The sequence below is a fragment of the Diceros bicornis genome, unplaced genomic scaffold, assembly GCF_020826845.1.
Source record: "Diceros bicornis minor isolate mBicDic1 unplaced genomic scaffold, mDicBic1.mat.cur scaffold_451_ctg1, whole genome shotgun sequence".
In the NCBI taxonomy this organism is placed as follows: domain Eukaryota; kingdom Metazoa; phylum Chordata; class Mammalia; order Perissodactyla; family Rhinocerotidae; genus Diceros; species Diceros bicornis.
In genome coordinates, this window is record NW_026691319.1 from 120559 (window position 1) to 141443 (window position 20885).

At 41.0% G+C, this 20885-nt stretch overlaps 1 protein-coding gene across 1 annotated transcript; it reads right to left on the reverse strand.

The window, feature by feature from the left end:
• Window positions 1-1653: 1653 nt before the first annotated feature.
• LOC131402989 (centrosomal protein kizuna-like) lies at window positions 1654-20879 on the reverse strand. Its single transcript, XM_058537428.1, has 5 exons — window positions 20785-20879; window positions 19593-19658; window positions 4841-4945; window positions 3565-3655; window positions 1654-1749 (listed from the first exon to the last, which is right to left on the reverse strand). The coding sequence occupies exons 2-5, from the start codon at window positions 19615-19617 to the stop codon at window positions 1707-1709; spliced, it is 264 nt and encodes an 87-aa protein (XP_058393411.1). The 5' UTR covers window positions 19618-19658; window positions 20785-20879; the 3' UTR covers window positions 1654-1706.
• Between the last annotated feature and the right edge of the window lie 6 nt (window positions 20880-20885).

Sequence of the window (20885 nt, forward strand, 5' to 3'; positions counted from 1 at the left end):
GTTCTAACCAGGGCAATTAGGCAAGAAAAAGAAATAAAAGGCATCTATATCGGAAAGGAGGAGGTAAAACTATCTCTATTTGCATGAAGTGATCCTGTATATAGAAAATCCTAAGGAATCTACCAAAAAACTATTAGAAGTAATAAATGAGTTCAGCAAGGTTGCAGGATACAAGATCAATATACAAAACCCAATTTAATTTCTATACATTTGCATTGAAAAACCCAAAAGTAAAATTAAGAAAACAATTCCATTCACAATAGTATCCAAAACCAGGAATAAATTAACCAAAGAAATGCAAAACTCATACTCTGAAGTTGATTCTAAATTCATACGGAATTCTAAGGCAACAAGCTACAGCTAACAAAACAATTCTGAAAAAGAAGAATAAATAGTGTAAGACTCATACTTCCCAATTTCAAAAGTTACTACAAAGCAACAGTTGTCAAGACAGTGTGGTACTAGTACAAGGACAAACATACAGATCAATGGAACGGAACTGAAAGACCAGAAATAAACCTATACACCTATGGTCAACTGATTTTGCACAAGGGTGCCAATGGTGCTGTGACAATTGAATAGCTATATGCAAAAGAATGAAGTTAGACCCTAACCTTATCCCATAAGCAAAAGTTTACTCAAAATGGATCATACACTTAAATTTAAGAGCTAGAACTATAAAACACTTAGAAGAACACACAGGCATAAATCTTCATGACCTTGTATTTGGCAATGGACTCAGATCTGACACCAAAAGCAGAAGCAACTAAATAAATGAATAAATAAGTTAAACTTCATCATCAAAATTAAGGAATATGAGAAATGTAAAGTTCCTGCTTTAAAATTTCATCAGGGGCAAGCAACTAATTCAAATGGAATGCAGTCATCTAAAGGACATCTTTTTAATGAGCAATGCTATTACTAAAGGAGACTTGGGCTGTTTTAAATGATATTTAGCCCAAAGCAACAAGGGAGGTATTTCAGCAGGTGACTGCTTCCATTCCCATCTATAAATTCTTCCCCAGTGACTCAGTGCCCTTGCCTGATCAGTATTTTATGTTGATGACAAATCTCGCACACAACTCACTTATCATTGCTTGAAAAACTTACAAGAAGTGCTACTGTTTAACAAAACTGAAAAAATACATTTTGTCCTTTATGGAAAATAAGGAAGAAAGTATCAGGAAAGGAAAGAATAATTTAGGCCAAATACTCGGTAAGAAACAGGAATACAAAAACAAATAACCAGAAATTGCTAGTATATGTATCAGCCACTTCAGAAAGAAGAAACAGGCCACTTTATTTCCTTTAAGGCCTGACATTTTTCTCTCTGCCCTTTTCCGACACCCTCCATTGTGTGGTCTCTAAGCAGCCCTACTGCGAGCAGCTGTAGACGCTAATTCGTGGTTCACTGAGGTGTCAATTGAGTCTTAAACCAAGGAAACAACAGCTGCAAAACAATACTTGGCTCTGGTGCAAATATTTTCAAAGGTAGACTAAAGTTTCAACTGTTATTTTAGATAAACAAAACCCCAAACCATAACCTTCCATCAAGTCACAAAACAAAAGAACACGCGGCCGGAGTTTAATTCATTGCGTAGCGACATTTCTCATCTTGTTGCCACTATTTAGACAGGCTTTCAGGACTTTACCTTGACAAACGACTTCCTTCACTAGATGAAAAACTAGCTTCCGAAGCGATTTTGTTAGTTGTCTTTGTCTTGAATGTACCGCTGCCAATATTCAAACCTGTGAGAAGCACAAACATGGAGAGTGTCAGCCACCACGCAGCAACGAGTGAAGAAGAGGGCTCACAATAACTTTGGTGAAACAAATGTCAACAGGGGAAGATGCTGCTCAAGCCACAGAAGGCAGGGAGCTTCTGAGGCAAGGAACATGTTGATAGAACTCTGAAAGGAAGTGGAGTGTTTTCCGGTGATACTTAGAAGCCACAAAAAATAAAAAATAAAATCATTCGAAGAGCTCTATTCCAAATGACCACGATGCACATGTGAGCACATGGGTCTCTACTACAGCACCATGCACTGGATAATTCACCTTGTTATAACACATGGGCAGCAAGGGATCATCAAAATAATGGGTGCTGGGAACCAGGTCTCAGAAATAACTGACACCGCTGGATGACAGTTACCCACCCCACCCACCCTTAAGCCCTCTGCCAAATCCTCTGTTTTTCCATCTCCCAGGAGAGACTGAATCTCCATTGAAAACCATCAAGGCCACTCTTTAACCAGCCTGAAAAAGTTGATGGGGAAGATGCACAATCCACCTCTTTCCTGGAGCCAGGGGAACCAGACTGTTCCCATGATGCTATCAGCGTGCAGGGCAATCCTTGACCTCTGCCTGCTGGGTGACTTCAGCCTTGGATGTTTCTGCTTCAAGTCTGATTCTTAACTGGCATTCACCTGAGATCACGGATAGAGAGTGCATGGGTGTCTCTGCAAAAGGCATTTGCTGAGTTTCTATCCTGTAACCTGCTTGCCTGCATGTAACCTCTGCAGCCAAGCCATTCTCTTAACAATGTGTCCGTGCTCAGCCTGAAGAGGGCTTCCATGTGCTTAACAGCATAAGGCCTTTTCAGACATGGAAAGGAAGGCGCAAGGTGGCAGTGGCTTTCCTTAGTGACAGGTCCAGAGGCAGAGACCTAACACATCTGATGCAGAAAGTAACTGAAACATGCACTGCTTCTTCAATAGTCAGATTTGGGGTGGCTCCTGAGTTCAGGGTGCCCATCCTCACCACTACCTGTAACAGCAGTAGCGGGGTACGCTAACCACAGGGTACGTGGCTTCCATTTCCCTCCACCCTGCCAGCCTGCCTCCTGCTTCTCTTTGGAGCTCAGAGAAGTCCCCAGGATCAGAGTGAGAGCGAGAGAGTGAGAGTGAGAGTGAAAAGTATTGTGTGACCACACGTAAACTAAACGCCAGAGGCCGTATCTGACCTCAGAGATGGCTGACACCACCAGAAGGACTTCTGTGATCCCAACGCAGGAAAATGTGGAATCTTGCAAAGCACATAGTGTAAATTTGAGTGTGGAGTGAGGGAACTGAATCTAGGGGTGCTTGATTATACAACCTATAAAGTATCACTTCACTTATGAATAAATTAATAAACAAATACATTAATCATTAGTATATTAATAGTACCATTTTTTTTTTTTTTGTGAGGAAGATGAGCCCTGAGCTAACATCCATGCTAATCCTCCTCTTTTTGCTGAGGAAAACCAGCTCTGAGCTAACATCTATTGCCAATCCTCCTCCTTTTTTTTTCCCCAAAGCCCCAGTAGATAGTTGTATGTCATAGTTGCGCATCCTTCTAGTTGCTGTATGTGGGATGCGGCCTCAGCATGGCTGGAGAAGTTGTGCGTCGGTGTGTGCCCGGGATGCGAACCAGGCCGTCAGTAGCGGAGCGCGCGCACTTAACCGCTAAGCCATGAGGCTGGCCCCCAACATTTTTGATATACATCCAAGGGACTACAACTTATGTCAAATTTACTCATCCTTTGAACTTGTCCAATTAACTATCCATATAAAATAAACTTACCAAACACAGATTTGTGGAGTCACCTTCCAACCACGTGTGTCTGCTAACTGGCTGTAAGGCTCCGAGGGAGGTGCTACTCTCTTGTCGCCTCCTTTTGTAAAATGAGGGGGTTGGATAAATACTTTCTAAATCTCTCTGGATTCTAATTCTGTGACTCAAATGTGAAGAAAGTGGTGAAAAGCAAACGGTTAAGGGCTCACGAGTGCTACATCTTTCCAAAGTGATGAAGCCCTCCATTGGGGCAGAGGCCCTGCTTCATACCTCAGCCAACTACAATGTCTCACATTTGCGGAGTTCACATAACACCCAGCACCACCGCGGCCAGCAGTTGCCGAGGGCTGCTCTCTAACAGGCCCTGTGCTGGGCATTTCGCCTGCAGTGGCTCACTGAATCCTCAAAACAACCAAAATAACAGAATTTTGCAGCAACCAATTCTAACACTAATATTATCTAGGAAATAGCTCTCTGAAGACAGACAGCTAAGTCTAATGCACCACATGTCCCTCGAAAAAATGCCTGTCTGATATAGACATCTTTGAGACAATTGGGAAATCTGGATATGGCCTGGGAATTATGTGATGTTAAGAGATCACTGTTCATTCTGATGGGCGAAATTATGGAATGGTGGTTTATGTAAGGATAAGGAAGTGACTAAGGTGTACTTCCTTCTGTATGAATCCATTTACTTTCACAAAGGGAGCTGAAGTGACATACTAAAAAAAGGTGTAATAAAATAAAAACCAATGAAAATAATAAAAATGCAATAAAGTATACGAAAACAAAGAAAATTACAATTAAAACAAAAATCCTAGATTGAAGGAACTACACTTAAGCTTAAAATTTAGCTTTACTGGGATTTACAGTCTTTTCATTTAAAAAACCCAAAGTTTTCCAACATTCTGGTGAGGGAAAATAGCCCAGGATGATGTTCCCCATTGATGATTAAGAAACTGGAAGATGTGGGCAAAGAAAGAACTTGGGGTGTCTCCTGTGGTACTTAGCGACAAGTTACTATCATGACATGCCAGGTATAATCCAAGGGCCTGTAAGGACCATCGCCATGCCAGGGCTGGCACATATCCCGGAGGGAAGACTCTTCCAAACTCTTGTTTGTTAAGGACTGAAAAAGTACTGGCTGATTCTGATCCAGTGATAGCTTATTACAAAGCAAACTCCAGAAACTTTCAAAGAATGACCACCCTTCCCTGAGCACAGCACTAGCTGCTGCCTTGGATCACCTAGACACTGGCTGTGAGTGCTGAATCTGCTCACTTACCTGACAGTTGTGATGCAGAAGCATCTGCCTTTTGGAACCTGTCTTCAGTTTGATTTGTATTATCCTGAAGGGTAGACCACTTCAGCAACTGGTAGGCTTTTGTTTCTACAGATTTAAAAAAAGGCACAGATAACTGGATATCCACATGCAAAAGAATGAAGTTGGACCCTTACCTTATACCATACACAAAATCAACTCAAAAAGGGTTAAAGACTTAAACATAAGACTGAAAACTATTAAATTCCCAGAAGAAAACATAGGAGAAAAGCTTCAGGACATTGGTTTTGGCAACGATTTCTTGGATATGACACCAAAAGCACAGTCAACAAAATTAAAAATAGACACACAGGACTATCTCAAACTTAACTTTTGCATGTCAAAGGAAACAATCAACAGAGTGAAAAGGCAACCTACACAATGGGAGAAAATAACTGAAATCATATATTTGGAAAAGGGGTTAATATCCAGAATATATAAGGAACTTCTACCACTTGACAACAATAACAAAAATCAAATAACCCAATTAAAAATGGGCAAAGTGCTTGAATAGACATTTCTCCATATACAAATGGTCAATAAGCACATGAAAAGATGCTCAAAATCACTAATCACCAGGGAAATGTAAATCAAAACCACAATGAGATATCACCTCACACCCATCAGGATGACCACTATCAAAAGAACAGAAAATCAGCGTTGTGGAGGATGTGGACAAATCAGAACTCTTGTGCACTGCTGGTGGGTGTAGCTATTAGGGAAAACAGTATGGAGCTTCCTCAACAAATTAAAAATAGAATTACTATATGATCCAGCAATCCACTCTGGGTATATATCCAAAAGAACTAAAAACAGGATCTCAAAGAGTTATTGGCACACCTTTGTTCATCACAGCATTTTCCACAATGGCCAAGAGATGGAAGCAACCCAAATGTCCATCAATAGTTGAATGGATAAAGAAAATGTGGCATGTACATACAATGGAATATTATGCAGCCTTTAAAAAGAAGGAAATCCTGTCACATACTACAGTGTGGATGAACCCTGAGGACCTTATACTAAGCGAAATAAGCCAGTCACAAGAGGCCAAGTACTGTATGATTCCACTCATATGAAGTAACAAAAGTGGTCAAAATCATAGAAACAGAAAGTGGAAAGGTGGTTATTAAGGGCTGGGAAGAAGGGGGAGGGAGTATTAGTGTTTAGTGGGTATAGTGTTTCAGTACTGCAAGATGAAAAAGTTCTAGAGATCTGTTGCACAACAATGTGAATATACTTAACACTACTGAGCTGCACACTTAAAAACAGTTAAGATGGTAAATTTAAAGTTATGTATTTTTTTACCACAATTAAAATAAAAAGTAGAATTTGTCCATGACAATTCAGGTTTCTGCCTGTTGTCCCAGCATAATAATTAATAGAGTTGTCTTTTGTTAATCAAAAGTTTCCTAATTTAGACAATAAATTATATGGTGACGCTACTTAAGAGACATATGAAGCAAATGCAATGCAATGGCACAGTTGGGCTACTCATCAAAAAAAATCAACTGAAAAGATATTTGCTTGGCTCCTGACTGAACACTGATTGGATATATGATATTGCTAAATTGTTATTAACTGCTTTAGGTGTGAAAAAAATACACAGAAATACTGAATTTTCTACTACCTAGAAACAAGTTTCTTGAATTCCTCCTACGACGTTAACACTTTTCAAATGCATGCAAATTAGTTTTTTGAACTGTCCCTTTTTAGAAACTCTGAAAACAAACAAACAAAAAACAATTTAGTTGAACCCAGGTTTCAAGACTCGAAGTCAAGTTGTATGAATTTATTTGAGGTGGCCAAATTCCAGTCATTATTTTGAGTGGGTCTGTGGATAGGTTCACCTCACAGTAAAATGGTTTCTCTCCAGTCCAGGCCTTGCAGAAGCGGCTACAGGAATGAATCAGAGGACACGTAACTGACTGCCTTGGTTGGGCAGCTGGTCCTCTGCAGCACGCGCTGCCCTGGCCCTCAGGCTTGCACATTTGAGTGTGGGGTCTCTGGGCTGAGTGAGGGGCGGGAAGGTCAGGAAGGGGAGGCGGCAGCAGGATGAGCTGGGGGACCCACCGCTGAGAAAATCTAACCAGGCTCATGGTAGGGACAGAGAAGAGCATCTGCAGGGAGCAAAGCCAGGTGCCCCAGAGGGGTCAGCAGCAGCCTGGGCACCCACAGGACACCCTTACCCTGCAGGACTGTTAACAGTGTCTGCTGTAAGTTAAAGTGGGGAAGACTGTTGGGAAAAACAATAAATAATGATCACGTAAAGAACCTGAGAGACACAACTTTCCCATTACCTCAAGTCTCAAGGATGCCTGGATGAAACAGAGGCTGGAGAAATAGAGTTTTAGCACAGACATAACAAAACAGCATCCACGTCCACATCTCCAACGTGGCCACAAACAAAAGGACTCCTGCTGTCAGCACCAGAGGCTGGCAATCACTGCTTTCCTGCTTTTGCTGGTTCAATTTAAGAACTTAACCATGAGCCCCTTATTACTGGATTAAAACTACCGTCACGCTGACGAATAAAAATGTAACTTATCTTGCCCTACTGAGAATCAATCAAGATAAAAATAAGTACTTAAAATGAGCATCATATTTTGAAATATTAAATGCTATATAGTTAAAATATGTACAGATCAGGGACTCAACTCTGAAAATAATAAATCCTAAGGCAACACTTTTTAACATTGCTGGATTGTGATATTAGTTGGGCAAACCTGAACTAGTATTTTGACAAATTTAATAAAGAAAACACCAGATGTCATGCATGCAGAAGGGGAAAGTACTGTTTTGCATAACTTCTGTAAATGTGTTGGGTACTGGCCTGGGACAGAAAGTGTTTCTTGCTGTAGATTAGTCCCACTGTCCTAGGACAGCATCATAACACTCTCCTGTCAGTCCTACTACCTATATTACTTCAGATTTGTGGTAAGGTACTTTTGGGAGAGGAGAAGTATCAATAAAATCAAAGAATTCTAAAAAGGTAAGGAATCACTGTAAAAGAGGTAAAAATATTCTGTTTTGTTTTTATTCTAAAAGATCAACCAAAAAGTTTTTCAGCTTTTAGGATACAAGTCCAGATCATAATGACCATATGCTATTTCTGCACTCAATTATACTGACTTGGTCAAGGAAAAGAGAGCAAAGATAAAAGTTAAAAAAAAAAAAGAATAGGAAAAGAAAAAAAGAGTAGCTTCTTGGTAAACAAAGGCTCCTGGCAGCTGGAAGCTGGAGTTAGGCTTTCCTCTCATCTATTGTTGTGAGGTAAATCATCTGACTCCAGTGAGCTGGCTCTCCTGCTCCTCAGAAAACACGTGCCTTTTATTTTTAGGAGAAGATTTTCGTGAAAAATATAAAGCTAGTAGTTGTGAGTTAATTTCACATTTGGGAGGATTAAGTATTCTGTCCAAATATAGGACAGTACGGATATTATCACTGGTCTGAGTCTAGCAAGGGAGGAATGTGAAGTGAATTCACATTAGCAGCAAGGGACCATTTTACCACTCTGGAAAAGAAAGGCCGTTTCCATGTTCCACACACTTTCCATTCTGGTTTCCTTCTCTTCCTTCCTCTTATTCTTTTTTTTTAATTGAAGTATAATCGACATACAGCATTATATTAGTTTCAGGTATGCAACATAATGATCCAATATTTGTACATATTGTGAAATGATCACCACAGTTAGTTAACATCAGTCACCATACATAGTTACAAAGTTTCTTTTCTTGTGGGTGAGGAATTGTAGGATCTACCCTTCCCTTGCTTCTTGAAGGACTTGGACTCTGTAACTGGCCTTTCCCTTCAAGGCTGCCCTGAGTCTGCTTTCAACCGTACACAGTTTTGGAGGGATGTAGCTTGTCTCTCCAGTCTCGTTCTCCCAGAGCCCACCCCGCTTCCCAGCCATAGCTCCTTACTGGTATTTGATCTTTAAACCTTCTGTAGCCCTTCTCTAAGCGGAAAGTCAGTGAAGCTCACCTGGACAATTTTTATCTGGGACATAGCCGCCCTGACCTAAGTAATAGAGGGTTGGCAAAATCAAGCTGAGGACTGCTGGGCACATGGCCTGCTCCCATCCCCGATGCATGCTTCCTCGTGTGGTTTAAGGGCAAAGTGAAGTTTAAAAGGTGAAAGGATTAAGTGTATTCACTTGGAGGAAGAAACACTAACTGAGGCAGGACCAAGACACCAAACCAGCCAGAGGGGTTGGAGCAGGCGGCAGGTGCTGCTGTCTAACAGGAGGTCTGTGTCGGGCAGCAGATGCTCAGAGCTGTGGTCATTCTCCCATGGCATGTATCACACCCTCAGTCACCCCTGTTTTAGTCAGAAGAGCTGCACAAAACATTTGAAGGACTGGGAAACAACCCAAAAAGGAAAAACAAAATTAAGGTTTGGTTAAAAAATAACAATGAGAGGATAAAGGCTACATAGCCTGCGTAGAAACAAGGGAAGAGGGTTTAAGAACAGAAATTGCATAGATTGGACAGGGCAGGATTATAAATGCAGATGCTCTGGGGCCAAGCAGGTAGCAGAGAGAAGTGAGTCTGGCCAGCTGGAGAGCACATGCCTGGCCAGGGGGACAGCTGTTCTCCGGCTACAGCCAACTGCTGCCAGGTGGGAAAGTGGGCCTAGTCTTGCCAGACTCCTGCCTTTCTTAAAAAAAAAAATACAACACTGCACAGGCCAAACAGAACACACTGGAAACCTCGAAACTAGATGGTGGTGAGCAATTTTTTCTGTGTTCCCTAAAAGTGGCACAAGAACACTCGGAGAAAAACTTCAGCCAAGGGCTAGAAGCTAGATGTTAGCAAAAGCTTTCGTAGTTGACAGAGCTGAGAGACCCGGGAACACACTATCTAAGGCAGGCTGCAACAGCTGTGTGGAGGTTTTTAAGCAGCTGTTTGTATCAAATAGACCAGGTTTCAGACTCTTTGGAGGCAAGAGTCTACGTCTTGCTAGGGGCACTCAAACAATTCAGACCTCCTCCTGGAAAAGCCTAGAGGTCTTGGCCAGGACGCCAACTTCATAAGTCAAGGAGGCAAAGCTATGGGCGTGAAGTTTCTGGTAACTCAGGCCCAGGCTTTCCTAGAAGGAAGAAGGATAGTGAAGAATCACGCAGTTCAAAGCTGCACTGTATTGCCCTGCAGATTTATAGTTACGAAATGAATGAACGAACAAAAGAGCAAAAGTAACAAGTCTAGAGTTCAAATCAGCCTGCTATAGACAAGTGGGGGCCGAGTTCCTCCAGTTCCAAGGAGAAAAGACTTGAGTCTTCTCAACTGCAAGTAAACCCTAAGTCTGCAAATTCGAGGACTAGGTAGCCCCTTAAGGCTTTACTTTCCAGCCTGTGACTGAGAACTCCAGAGCAACATTTCCGCTCATTAGTCATGTCAAACTCCCAGAAAATTATTGAGAAGTGCATATAATTAGATAAAACAAATATTTCTAAAGAATACAATCATTGTCAATTAGAATGTTCTGGTACACACAGAAACAAATATATCTGCATGCTCAAGCTTTCAGTTCTGGATCTCTCAGTCAAGCATCTATTATACACTCAAATCTGTGTCAAGATTTAATTTAAAAAGTAGAAAATATTGCAATTTAAAACATAAAATAAAGGAGTCCAGGGGGTTAAAATCCATCCTTGGCTATTAATTCCAGACTGATGACACAAAGAGATAAATATGTTTTTCCCTACTTTGTTACATAAGCCAGCCAAACCCAATCATCTATCTTCCTACAAAGTGGTGAAGAATCACTGAGATTGTTTTTTTTTTTTTTTTGATATGCATTTCGTGTCTAGAAAACGGAAACAGCCAGAGAAGGAAAGTGAAAACATGCTGAATAAAGGGAGGTAGGAGAGAGATGATGTTGAGGAGGGAAGAAAGAAAAAGCCTCAACTTCTTATCTTTTATTCTCTTTTATATGCAAATGTACACCTGCTAAAATACTTCTAAATCTAGAAATAAAAAGAAAAAGAAAATATCTGATGAACAAGTGCTTTTAACAACTCATTACAAGAACCAGAGAGAGACAGGGTTCACCAGCCCCTAGGGGTGTCTCCAGGCAGAGAATCTGCCCCTGGCTTGCGCAGAAATCCCTAATGAAAGAAAGAAAAGTTGGGCCCGGAAAAGGAGTAACAAAGGGAGATGCAAACAATACCATCACTACAAATAGAAAAACCTTGAACCAACAAAGAACTGGGCATCTTTGAGTAAGGAAGGGGAATTACTATTCCTATAGGAAGTATGTAGAAATTTAAAAATTAAATTTGAAAAGTATTTTCTGTCCACTGAGTTTCCCAGTGCTGTTACTTTTCACATATTTCTACACCCATGCAAATTTTTTTCCACACTGTTACTAGATGTGTTGCTGATGCAGCAAACATAGTCATTTTTGTAAAATAAAATAAAAATTGTGACATATATTTCTAAAATTAATTCTAAAGATAAATATTATCACTGAAAATCCAGAAGTCATTTGTCTAGTAATCTGCTCAAATGAAAACAAGAAAATATTAGGATATGGGTGCCTTCACAATTCTGAAAATACAGAAAACTCATCTATATTTAGGATTTTTTTCAAAGGCCATAAGTCAATGTGAACCTGAGATACATAGGTTGGATCCATGACCAGAATCACTTTTCATGTCCAGACTTTCTGCAATAAACTCCACTCCCCCAGTGTCGTGGGCCTGTAAATCTATTGCCAAGGTTTCTCTGTGCTCTCAGAGATTGCTGATGTACAGAGAAGAGAAACTCCTACTTCACATGAGTTGCCTGGAGCTGCTTCAGAAAATAAATATTTAGGGGCCAGCCCTATGGCATAGTGGTTAAGTTCGGCATGCTCCGCTTCGGCAGCCTGGGTTCGCAGGCTCGGATCCTGGGTACCAACCTATACAACTTGTCAGCCATGCTGTGGCGGCGACCCACATGCAAAATAGAGGAAGACTGGCACAGATGTTAGCCTAAGGCTAGCCTTCCTCAAGCAAAAACAAGAGGAAGATTGGCAACAGATGTTAGCTCAGGGTGAATCTTCCTCAGTTAAAAAAAAAATATTTACATCACATTCTTAATTTCTACGGAGTAATTCAACAATTACACTTGAAGATAAATGTCAGGCTTGTAACTGAACTTTAACGAATGTTCCAAAACTGAACTGAACAGTCCTGCCGGTATTACTTCATATGTAAATTTATAACCATAGTGCCTGCCACTTAACATTGTTCAGCCATGGGAGGGGAATTTTTAACTCTCCAAGTCATGCAATCTTGAACTTTTCAAAGACTGAGTAATCTTGATCAGGAAGCTATATTTTATTGGCATAATTAAATATTTTTAAAAACAATATTTTTAGCAATTTGCATTCAATGATTTATATAATGAGAAGAATCAGAAATAAAGACAATAATATTATCATTAGCATTATAGTAGGGTCAGGAATAATCAATGTATAAGATGAACTAGATGTTAGAAATGTAAAATATGAAGAAATCTCTCTTCACCCCCTACAGTGGGTTGAATGATGTCTCCCCTAAAATTCATGTCCACTCAGAACCTCAGAATGTGACCTTATTTGGAAATAGGTTCTTTGCAGATGTAATTAGTTAAGGATCTCAAGATGAAATCATCCTAGATTTGTGGTGGGCCCTAAATCCAATGACAGGTATCCTGACAGGAAGAGTGGACACAGAGACAGGAAAGAAGGTGATGTGAAGATGGAGGCAGAGACTGAAGTCAAGCTGTCACAAACTGAGAGCCACCAGAAGCTGCAACAGGCAAGGAAGGCTTCTCCCCTAGAGCCTTCAGGAGCACGGCACTGCTGGCCTTTGGTTTAGACTTCTGGCATCCAGAACTGGGAGAGAATACATTTCTGTTGTTTTAAGTTTGTGGTACTTTGTTACAACAGCCCTAGGAAAATAATACACTTCCTGATCCTCGATTTTATTAAAATATCTGAAGCCCAACCTCTTCTCTCCCCACTTGAGTCTCTTGTATAAAATGAAGGTGTTTCACAACATGACCTACAAAGGCTCTTTCAGCTTTGAGACCCCCTGCTCCATGGTTCTCAAACCTGGGGAGTCACCTGGGGGTGTTATAAAAGACTGATGCCTGAGCCCCACCCCTAGAGGTTCTGATGTAACTGGTCAAGGGTGTGGCTGGGGCATAGGTATCCACCCAGGATTCTACTGTCAACGACCAAGGAGAATTTCTCTAGTCGTTTATGAATTAATTTCCTTGAATGCAGGAGCAACCAATCGAAAACACTCTTCAGAAAGGTGCCTTTCATTCTTTACTGACCATGTTAAACAAACACCACCGCCCTGCAATGTCATGAGTGAAGACGCTTTGCTGTAGCAGCAAAGGGGAAGCCCCAGCAGCCTGACATCTACCACAGAGACAGGGCCACAGGGACTGCAGTGGACAATCCAGCAGCATGAGATGGTTCCCCTGGTTTTGCACGAGTTGGGGCTCCCAGGCTTGGCAGGTAACACGTCTTTCCTGATTCTCATGCATTTCTGGGACAGGACAGGTGAGACCCATTCTTAGTAAAGTCTCCTTAGTGCAGTGTTACGCCACGGTACTCTGGCGTCCAACGTTGTCACCACAGTCTTCTCTCCCAGGGTAAATCCAGTCACCAATGACAACCTGGCTATTGTATGTTCCCAGCCTTTTCCAATTTGATGTAAAACTCAAGCAATAACGTTTTGAGAAGCACTGCCCAGAACCCCAAGTGGCTGACCTCCCTCACAGCTTCTAAATGGACATACCTTAGTATGACATTGAATATTTCAGCTTGCCAAAGAATATCAGTGAGAAATGGCACTGTCAGGCAACCACTTTCAACACAGCTTGACCGAGAGAATAGGAGTCAAAAGAATGAGAGGCTGAATGGACATTCTTAGAGGCTTAATCCTCTTCAGATAAAAGCTGAGAGCCCTTTTCACATGGAGCTTAAGGAGATGAGTTTTGCCAGGATGGGCACGTGGGGTGGGGAAAGCATTGGTAGAGTGACTGAGTGAAAGAGACAGCGTTCTGGCCTGAATCAACAAGCATTTAAGGAAACTCCTTAATCTTTGGATTCCAACTCGTTTTTACTCATTCGTTTGACAAACTGAGTGCCCACTGTGTTGTGTGCCAGATACCGTGTCAGGTGATGGGTTTCTATGACATTTAGCATAACCTGTGTCACTTGCTAAAACTAAAACTCACTTCACTCTCAGAGGTAAACTCAGTATGAATACAAATAAAATTGCCAACGTGGGAAATTTCACTTGGGGGTATAAGTAGTTCAGATGAGATTTTCTCTCATAGTCTAGACAAGCATGGCTTTAATCCTGGTCTAAGTGTTCCAGGGAAGCACTGGCCTGAGTATTCTAGTCCTGCGCGTGTTCTCAGGCTCGCCCCGCTTTATAAAGGGCACACACACCTCTTGGCAAAATCCATACTCGGAAATCCTTGCAAGTGCCCACCTCTCTAGGCCTAACACAAGAGGAAGGAAAGGTATAGCTTCGCTCATTGTCACTCGCAAAGCATCCTTGTGGAGCTCATCTTTTGTGATGATATACACTGATGTTTAATTAATCCAGACACCTTGATGCAGTCGCCTCTCGTAAAACGAAAGCAGCAGGCTGGTGGAACAGAAGGAGTTCAGGGATTAAATCCTGAAGTTTGAGTTCGATTCAAGATCCAACACACTAGCTATATGGCCTTGAGCAGGACTCAACCTTCCTAAGTTTCTGTTGGACTGACTGTAGAATGGGTCCCTAATGTTTACCCCACAGGACTGTTGTGAGGATCAGAGATGATGAAGACTTAGGAGGGGCAAGGACCCAGTCTTATTCCCAGGACTTAGCCAAAGTAAAGGTGTAATATACATGCAAATGATATACTATCTATTATAGGGAGAAAACCACACATTCATAGACATCAAAATTATTCTTTCATTTCTACCTTAATTCTTCAGTGTGAACAACCAGACTAATAAAAGGGGTAGATTGTGTTAACAACAACAGATCATACAGGCTGTGGGAATACTTATTCTGGTTGTGTGTGTGGGTCTGTGTACGGGAGGGTTTCTATGTAAATCTTAGCACAGACTGCAGGAGCTCAACTTATGAAACCAACACTCTGCAAATGATTAACAAAGCAGATGCCTTCAGAGTGACAGCAAACTCTTTAAGGATGAGCCCCTCTGCCACGGAGACCTATATTTGGAAGTGATAAGCAAATAAGAAAGGGAAATAAAGAAATGAGAATATTGGCACATTTGATTTCTTTCATATGGAATGAGAATCACAGTCTCTTAGCATTAGAAGGAATGTCAGTTCCAGAAACAAGAATTCTTTCCACAGTGTCCCTCTAGAGAGTAGGTTCCTGCCATGGTTCAAGCACCCAGCACAGAATCTTATACCTGGAAGACACTCAGCTTGGTTTTGCCTCAAAGAAGAGCTAGAAAGTTCTTCCATTACTGAGCTGTGAATTCTTTCCCTGCACCACTCACACACAGAGCCCCCTGAGTTAGAATCTAAAATTACGCTTGATCAACGTTCTGTCTTGTACGTGGAGGCCTCGCAAATATTTAAAGATAGCTTTTGTACCCTTCTCAGGTTAAACTTCCCCAGGGCCCTCATCATTCTGAAAGTAGTCTAACTTCAGAGCTTCCCCTCCATTCTGCCCAAACTCCTGGTGCCTGCCTGGGTTCACTTCGGTGTCTTTCTCTACTACATCTCCTCTGAGACGGCTGTAAAGCAAATAGTCACGCAGAAGGACACACACTAAAGAAGAGCACTTCTGGACTGTCCAAACTCACTACTGGAACATGCTGGTCGTCAATACATCAATTCAGAAAGCAGCTTTAACAAATAACTTTCAATCATAACATCAACTGGGTTTAGTTACACTAAAGTAGCCAAAGCTTCATTATAAAGCAATCTCATCCACAAGGGAGATTCCCACAAAAAGGACTCATGGGAAAATGTTGACGATAATTTTAGTGTATTAAGAATACTGGTGCCCTCATTAGACTCAAGGTTTTAAAAAACATTCTGTGTATATCTGTGTATATTTCCCAAAACACGTTCCACAGAATATTAATTCTGTTGGCTGTTCATAGGAAGGATTCCATTTTCAAATAGAAGATAATTATTTGAAACTTTAAGTTCCCACCTTTAAATGGGTCATTTACTGAAAGTCTAAAAGTTTTCAACGTGCTCCCTGCACTGTGCATGTTGCAGAGGGAGAGAGCGATTATGCGGGATTTGGTCAGAGAATGTGTATTCCCTGAAGCATTTTCGGGGTGGAGCCTGCACAGAACACGCTTGGGGAAACGCTGCATCCGCCCATCCACACGGTGAGGCGGCACAGCAGGGGAGGACTGTCGCCTGGGAACCATGTGCCCTGCAATGCCCTCACCTGTGAGCCTGTAAGAGTTATGGCATATAGTCACTCACAGGCAGAGATGCTGGGCCTTGACCAGTGAGATCCCCAGGAGCCACTGCACCACGTTGTTGTGATTCTTCTCTAAGGGTTTCTCCACGGGACTAATTAGAAGTTCCAAAAATATCATGCAACTCTCCTCAAGATTCCTTTTTGATGGGGTAAATATCCTTCTGGATTCAAATCATCAATTGAGTTCTTAAGCGGAAATTTCTTGCAGAAACTAATTTAGCGGTACCACTGGGAAGCACTGTCTAGGAGGAATTATGGCAGCACAGGGCTTGGGCGAGTCTTGGTCCCAAGTGGCTACCGCAATTCAGGAGGTGGTGTTCAGATGCCTTTCCAAGACTCGTCTCAGGATTATGCTTTCTATGGCACTGCACCCCCAGCCCCCTGCTTCTTTTCCTCTTTGAGTTTGCTTTGTGAGATTCCTTTTAACTAGATGGCATTGGCTTGAAAAACTGGGGACTGTGGGGCCAGTGCAGAAGATCAATACTACTACTAACATTCACATGAATATTATTATTATGAATCGCAGCTTACATGTATTGAGTGTCTAGTACACGCCTGGCACTTGCACACACACGATCTCATGTAAACTTTAAGACCATCTTGCCAGGTGGTATGTCTGCCTTCCCAGTACAGAGGCTCAGAGAGGTGGAGAAATAGAGCAGGGAGTAAAATGCTGACACTGACGGCTGATGCCAAAGCCCAGGCTCAATTGCAACATCCCCTCAACCCTGAGAACAGCCTCTGGAATATTCCTTTTCTTTGGAATATTCTAGAAGGAATGCAGCCCATAAAACAGGAAAGTCTCAATAAAACTATTATAAAGGGGGAGGCAGAGTCTATCCCTTTTTTTTTTCTTTGTGAGGAAGCTCAGCCCTGAGCTAACATCCCATGCCAATCCTCCTCTTTTTTTTGCTGAGGAAGATTGGCCCTGAGCTAACATCCGTGCCCATCTTCCTCTACTTTATATGGGATGCTGCCACAGCATGGCTTGACAAGCAGTGCATCGGTACACTCCCGGGATCTGAACCTGAGAACCCTGGGCTGCCACAGCGGAGCGCGCATACTTAACCACTTGCGCCACCGGGCTGGCTCCAGACTCTATCTTAAATCAAACTATATACCTGCTTTACTCTACCAAGGCCAAATCTCCAAATAATTATGCCAAAGACACAAAGATTTAATAAAGAGATAATGGTCAAGAACTTAGAGATTAAACTAATACAATGTTATATGTCAATTATATCTCAATTTAAAAAACTGGGGAAAAAAGAACTTAGAGATCAAAGTAGTTTCAATGACAGACATGACAACAGCATTAAAGAGTCAAGGCACATGAGGCCCTCAAACATTAATTTCATGGGAAGTCCCGTGGGTGGGGAGCAAAGAAGAAAGAGAGTATGGTGGCGAGGACAGAATGGAAATGCTCAAAGTAAATGGCTTTGAAAGTTTATTTTTATATCTCCCAAGTTATTTTATATGTCTAAAACTTTGGCATGCAACAGGCACAAAGCATTTTTTTCTTTATTTCTTTTCTTTTTTTTTTGGTGAGGAAGATTGGCCCTGAGCTAACATCTGTTGCCAATATTCCTCTTTTTGTTTGAGGAAGATTGTCTCTGAGCTAACATCTTTCTCAATCTTCCTCTATTTTGCATGTAGGATGCCTCCATAGCATGGCTTGATGAGCAGGGTGTAGGTCCGCGCCCAGGATCTGAACCCATGAACCCCGGGCCGTCAAAGCAGAGCGTGCAAACTTAACCACTACGCCACCGAGCTGGCCCCACAAAGCATTTTTTTAAAACTGCCAACTATTAATTGACTGATGGCAGGTTGTTGGAATTAAAATTTCTTTAAAAATCTTAATGGTAAATAGCCCTTATTATTTCTAGGCACATCACACCTCTTTCTGCAAGAAAAAAAGAAAGATTTGAAACTCCAGTACTTGACTGTCTCTTCTCTTATAAAGAAAGTCTATGAGAAAATAACGTTTGCACTAATTTTGAGGGCAGTCATCTGCTCACAGCAAGGAATGACTGGAAAGAATACTGAAAAGAGAAGCAAGAATGGGCAACGAGATCACTTCCTGGTTTCTCTCCAATAAGTCTTTATAATTTTAACTGAAATAAATTCAGAGGTCATTAGATACTTCTGCATTCAAAGGTAAATGCAAGAGAAAAGTCTCCAAATGACTTCTTGATTATCTGCAATTTGGGATCATCTACACTTCTACTAACAAAAAAATAAAGAGGGAACGCTACCAGAGTTTTCTCAAAATGAAGAATAAAAATGCAATAAACATATCACTGGGAAAATGTTTAAAAGAAAAGAAAACCTCTGTATTTCGGAATGAAATATTATCTGATGCAGAACATATACAATAATTGCTCTACTATAAACTCTTTTTTCAAAACCAGAGTTCATCACAGAAACATGAGTTTAAAAAATTAATCATCAGGCTATGAATTGTATTGTCATAAAAGAAAGCCATTCTTTTCCGCTTATAAACAACAAAACGACCACATGTGCAGATGCGTGCCTCAGTACCGCACTGCAGTGGTGCGGTTACTTGTATAAATATTTAAAGTCAGACCTTTGAATTTATAATGAAGTAGTGTACCACTTTACAAAATGAGATCCTAGTAAATTTAGATGTATGACAAATAGAACTCTGTTCAGAATACTCATTGCTGCTGTTGATATTCTAAAACTAAAAACGTAATGATATTCAGATTCCAGCTAAACAAGCGTAATACATGTGCAGAAATCTTAATAGGTCTTGATGAAACGTTACTGCTAAAATTTTTAAATTATCACATGGGCTTTGTAACTGAGGCACAAGCAAGCTTCTTGTCTGGCATTTTTTTTTTTCCTGCTCTTATTTTAATGAGACACATTCAATTATCACAGGAAAGAAAAGAGTAAAATCAGAAACAGCTGTAGTTGGCCACACAATGACTGGTGTTCCCCATGGAGACTGACCTTGTCACACAGACGCAGGTGCTGAAAGGCTATGTGATGGGGTGCTCACACGTGTAACTGTGTAACATGATCTGAAGAATTCAATAGGCATGGTTATTTTCCACCTCAGTTTATGTTAATGTAAGCGCACATGTCATGCTCTTACAATTAATCGTCCCCTCCAGCACGTAGTAGTTGAATATACTTGCTCTTAGCAGAGTCCACACACCACTAACCTAGAATGTTCTGATTATAAAACAAGGTTGAATCCTGTGTTTGAAACTCTTAGGCAACCATAACTTTACCTGTGATTGGAATCTTTGCTGCCATGCTCTCTTCCTTGCTCTCGTCTCCGCAGCCACTTGAAACGTCTAAAAATCAAACACACGATAATAAAAGTGTATTTCAAGGTTATATTTACGGAATAGGCCTTTGCTTTTTTTTTTTCTTAACTGCCATTCCTTTTATTTTCACTGCTTCCCCACCTCCTTTCTTTGCTTAGTTTATTTCTTGTCTGAAATAGTACTGTTCCTAAAAAGAAACCTATTCTAAAACTAAGGTATCTCTATGTTGCTTTCATGCAAAATGATTTAGCCTGACATCTACCAAATTTGACTGGGGCTTAAAACAAGCGAGCCTCAAATCCTGTGCATGTGTATTAACTTCTGAATATCCTGAGCAACTCATAGCTCTCCTGGGAATACATTATAGCGGTTTATTGGCATGTCTTAACAATAACGTTAAAATAATCACAATTTTCGGGCCGGCCTGGTGGCTTAGCGGTTAAGTGCGCGCGCTCCGCTGCTGGCGGCCCGGGTTCGGATTCTGGGCGCGCACCGACGCACCGCTTCTCCGGCCATGCTGAGGCCGCGTCCCACATACAGCAACTAGAAGGATGTGCAGCTATGACAGACAACTATCTACTGGGGCTTTGGGGGGAAGAAAATAAATAAATAAAATCTTTAAAAAAAAATAATCATCACAATTTCTGGATACTAAAAATTGGTTATTAAGTTTTGGGGGGCATAAACTCTGATTCTTGATCATCTGTTTAAACTTGTAAAAGGTTCTAATATAATTAAAAAGAATGTTTACCAATTATGAGTAAATTCTATTAAGTGATATCAAAAACATCACAGTACTCTATGTGAAGTACTTGATGGACTCATTTTCATAGAATCATCTTCATCTTTGTGGGATGATAATAATTATCTACTGCCAAGTGCTGTTAGTTCTGTTAAGATTTCAATTTATAAAAACTTATTTTATTGGAAATTCAGCAGGACAGCAGATCTACAATTAGGTTTCCTATTCCTGTTAGACTAAATGAAAACATATATTTATTGGAAGGTGGTATAAAACAAATAACATATTATACATATTAAAATTAGAAGTGTTCTTGAGTCTGCTTTATTTTATAGGTACACCTTGAGAAAGGGTGTTTGCGTTGACTCTGAATGCGTTTTTGCTGTGGACAGACCCTTTAACAACAGTTACCTTGTTCCCTTGTAAGAACACTGTTGAGCCATAGAGTGGGTTTCGCTTCCTTTATTCCACTACTGTCATTCAGAATAGATGGCAAGCTGCAAGATGATTCA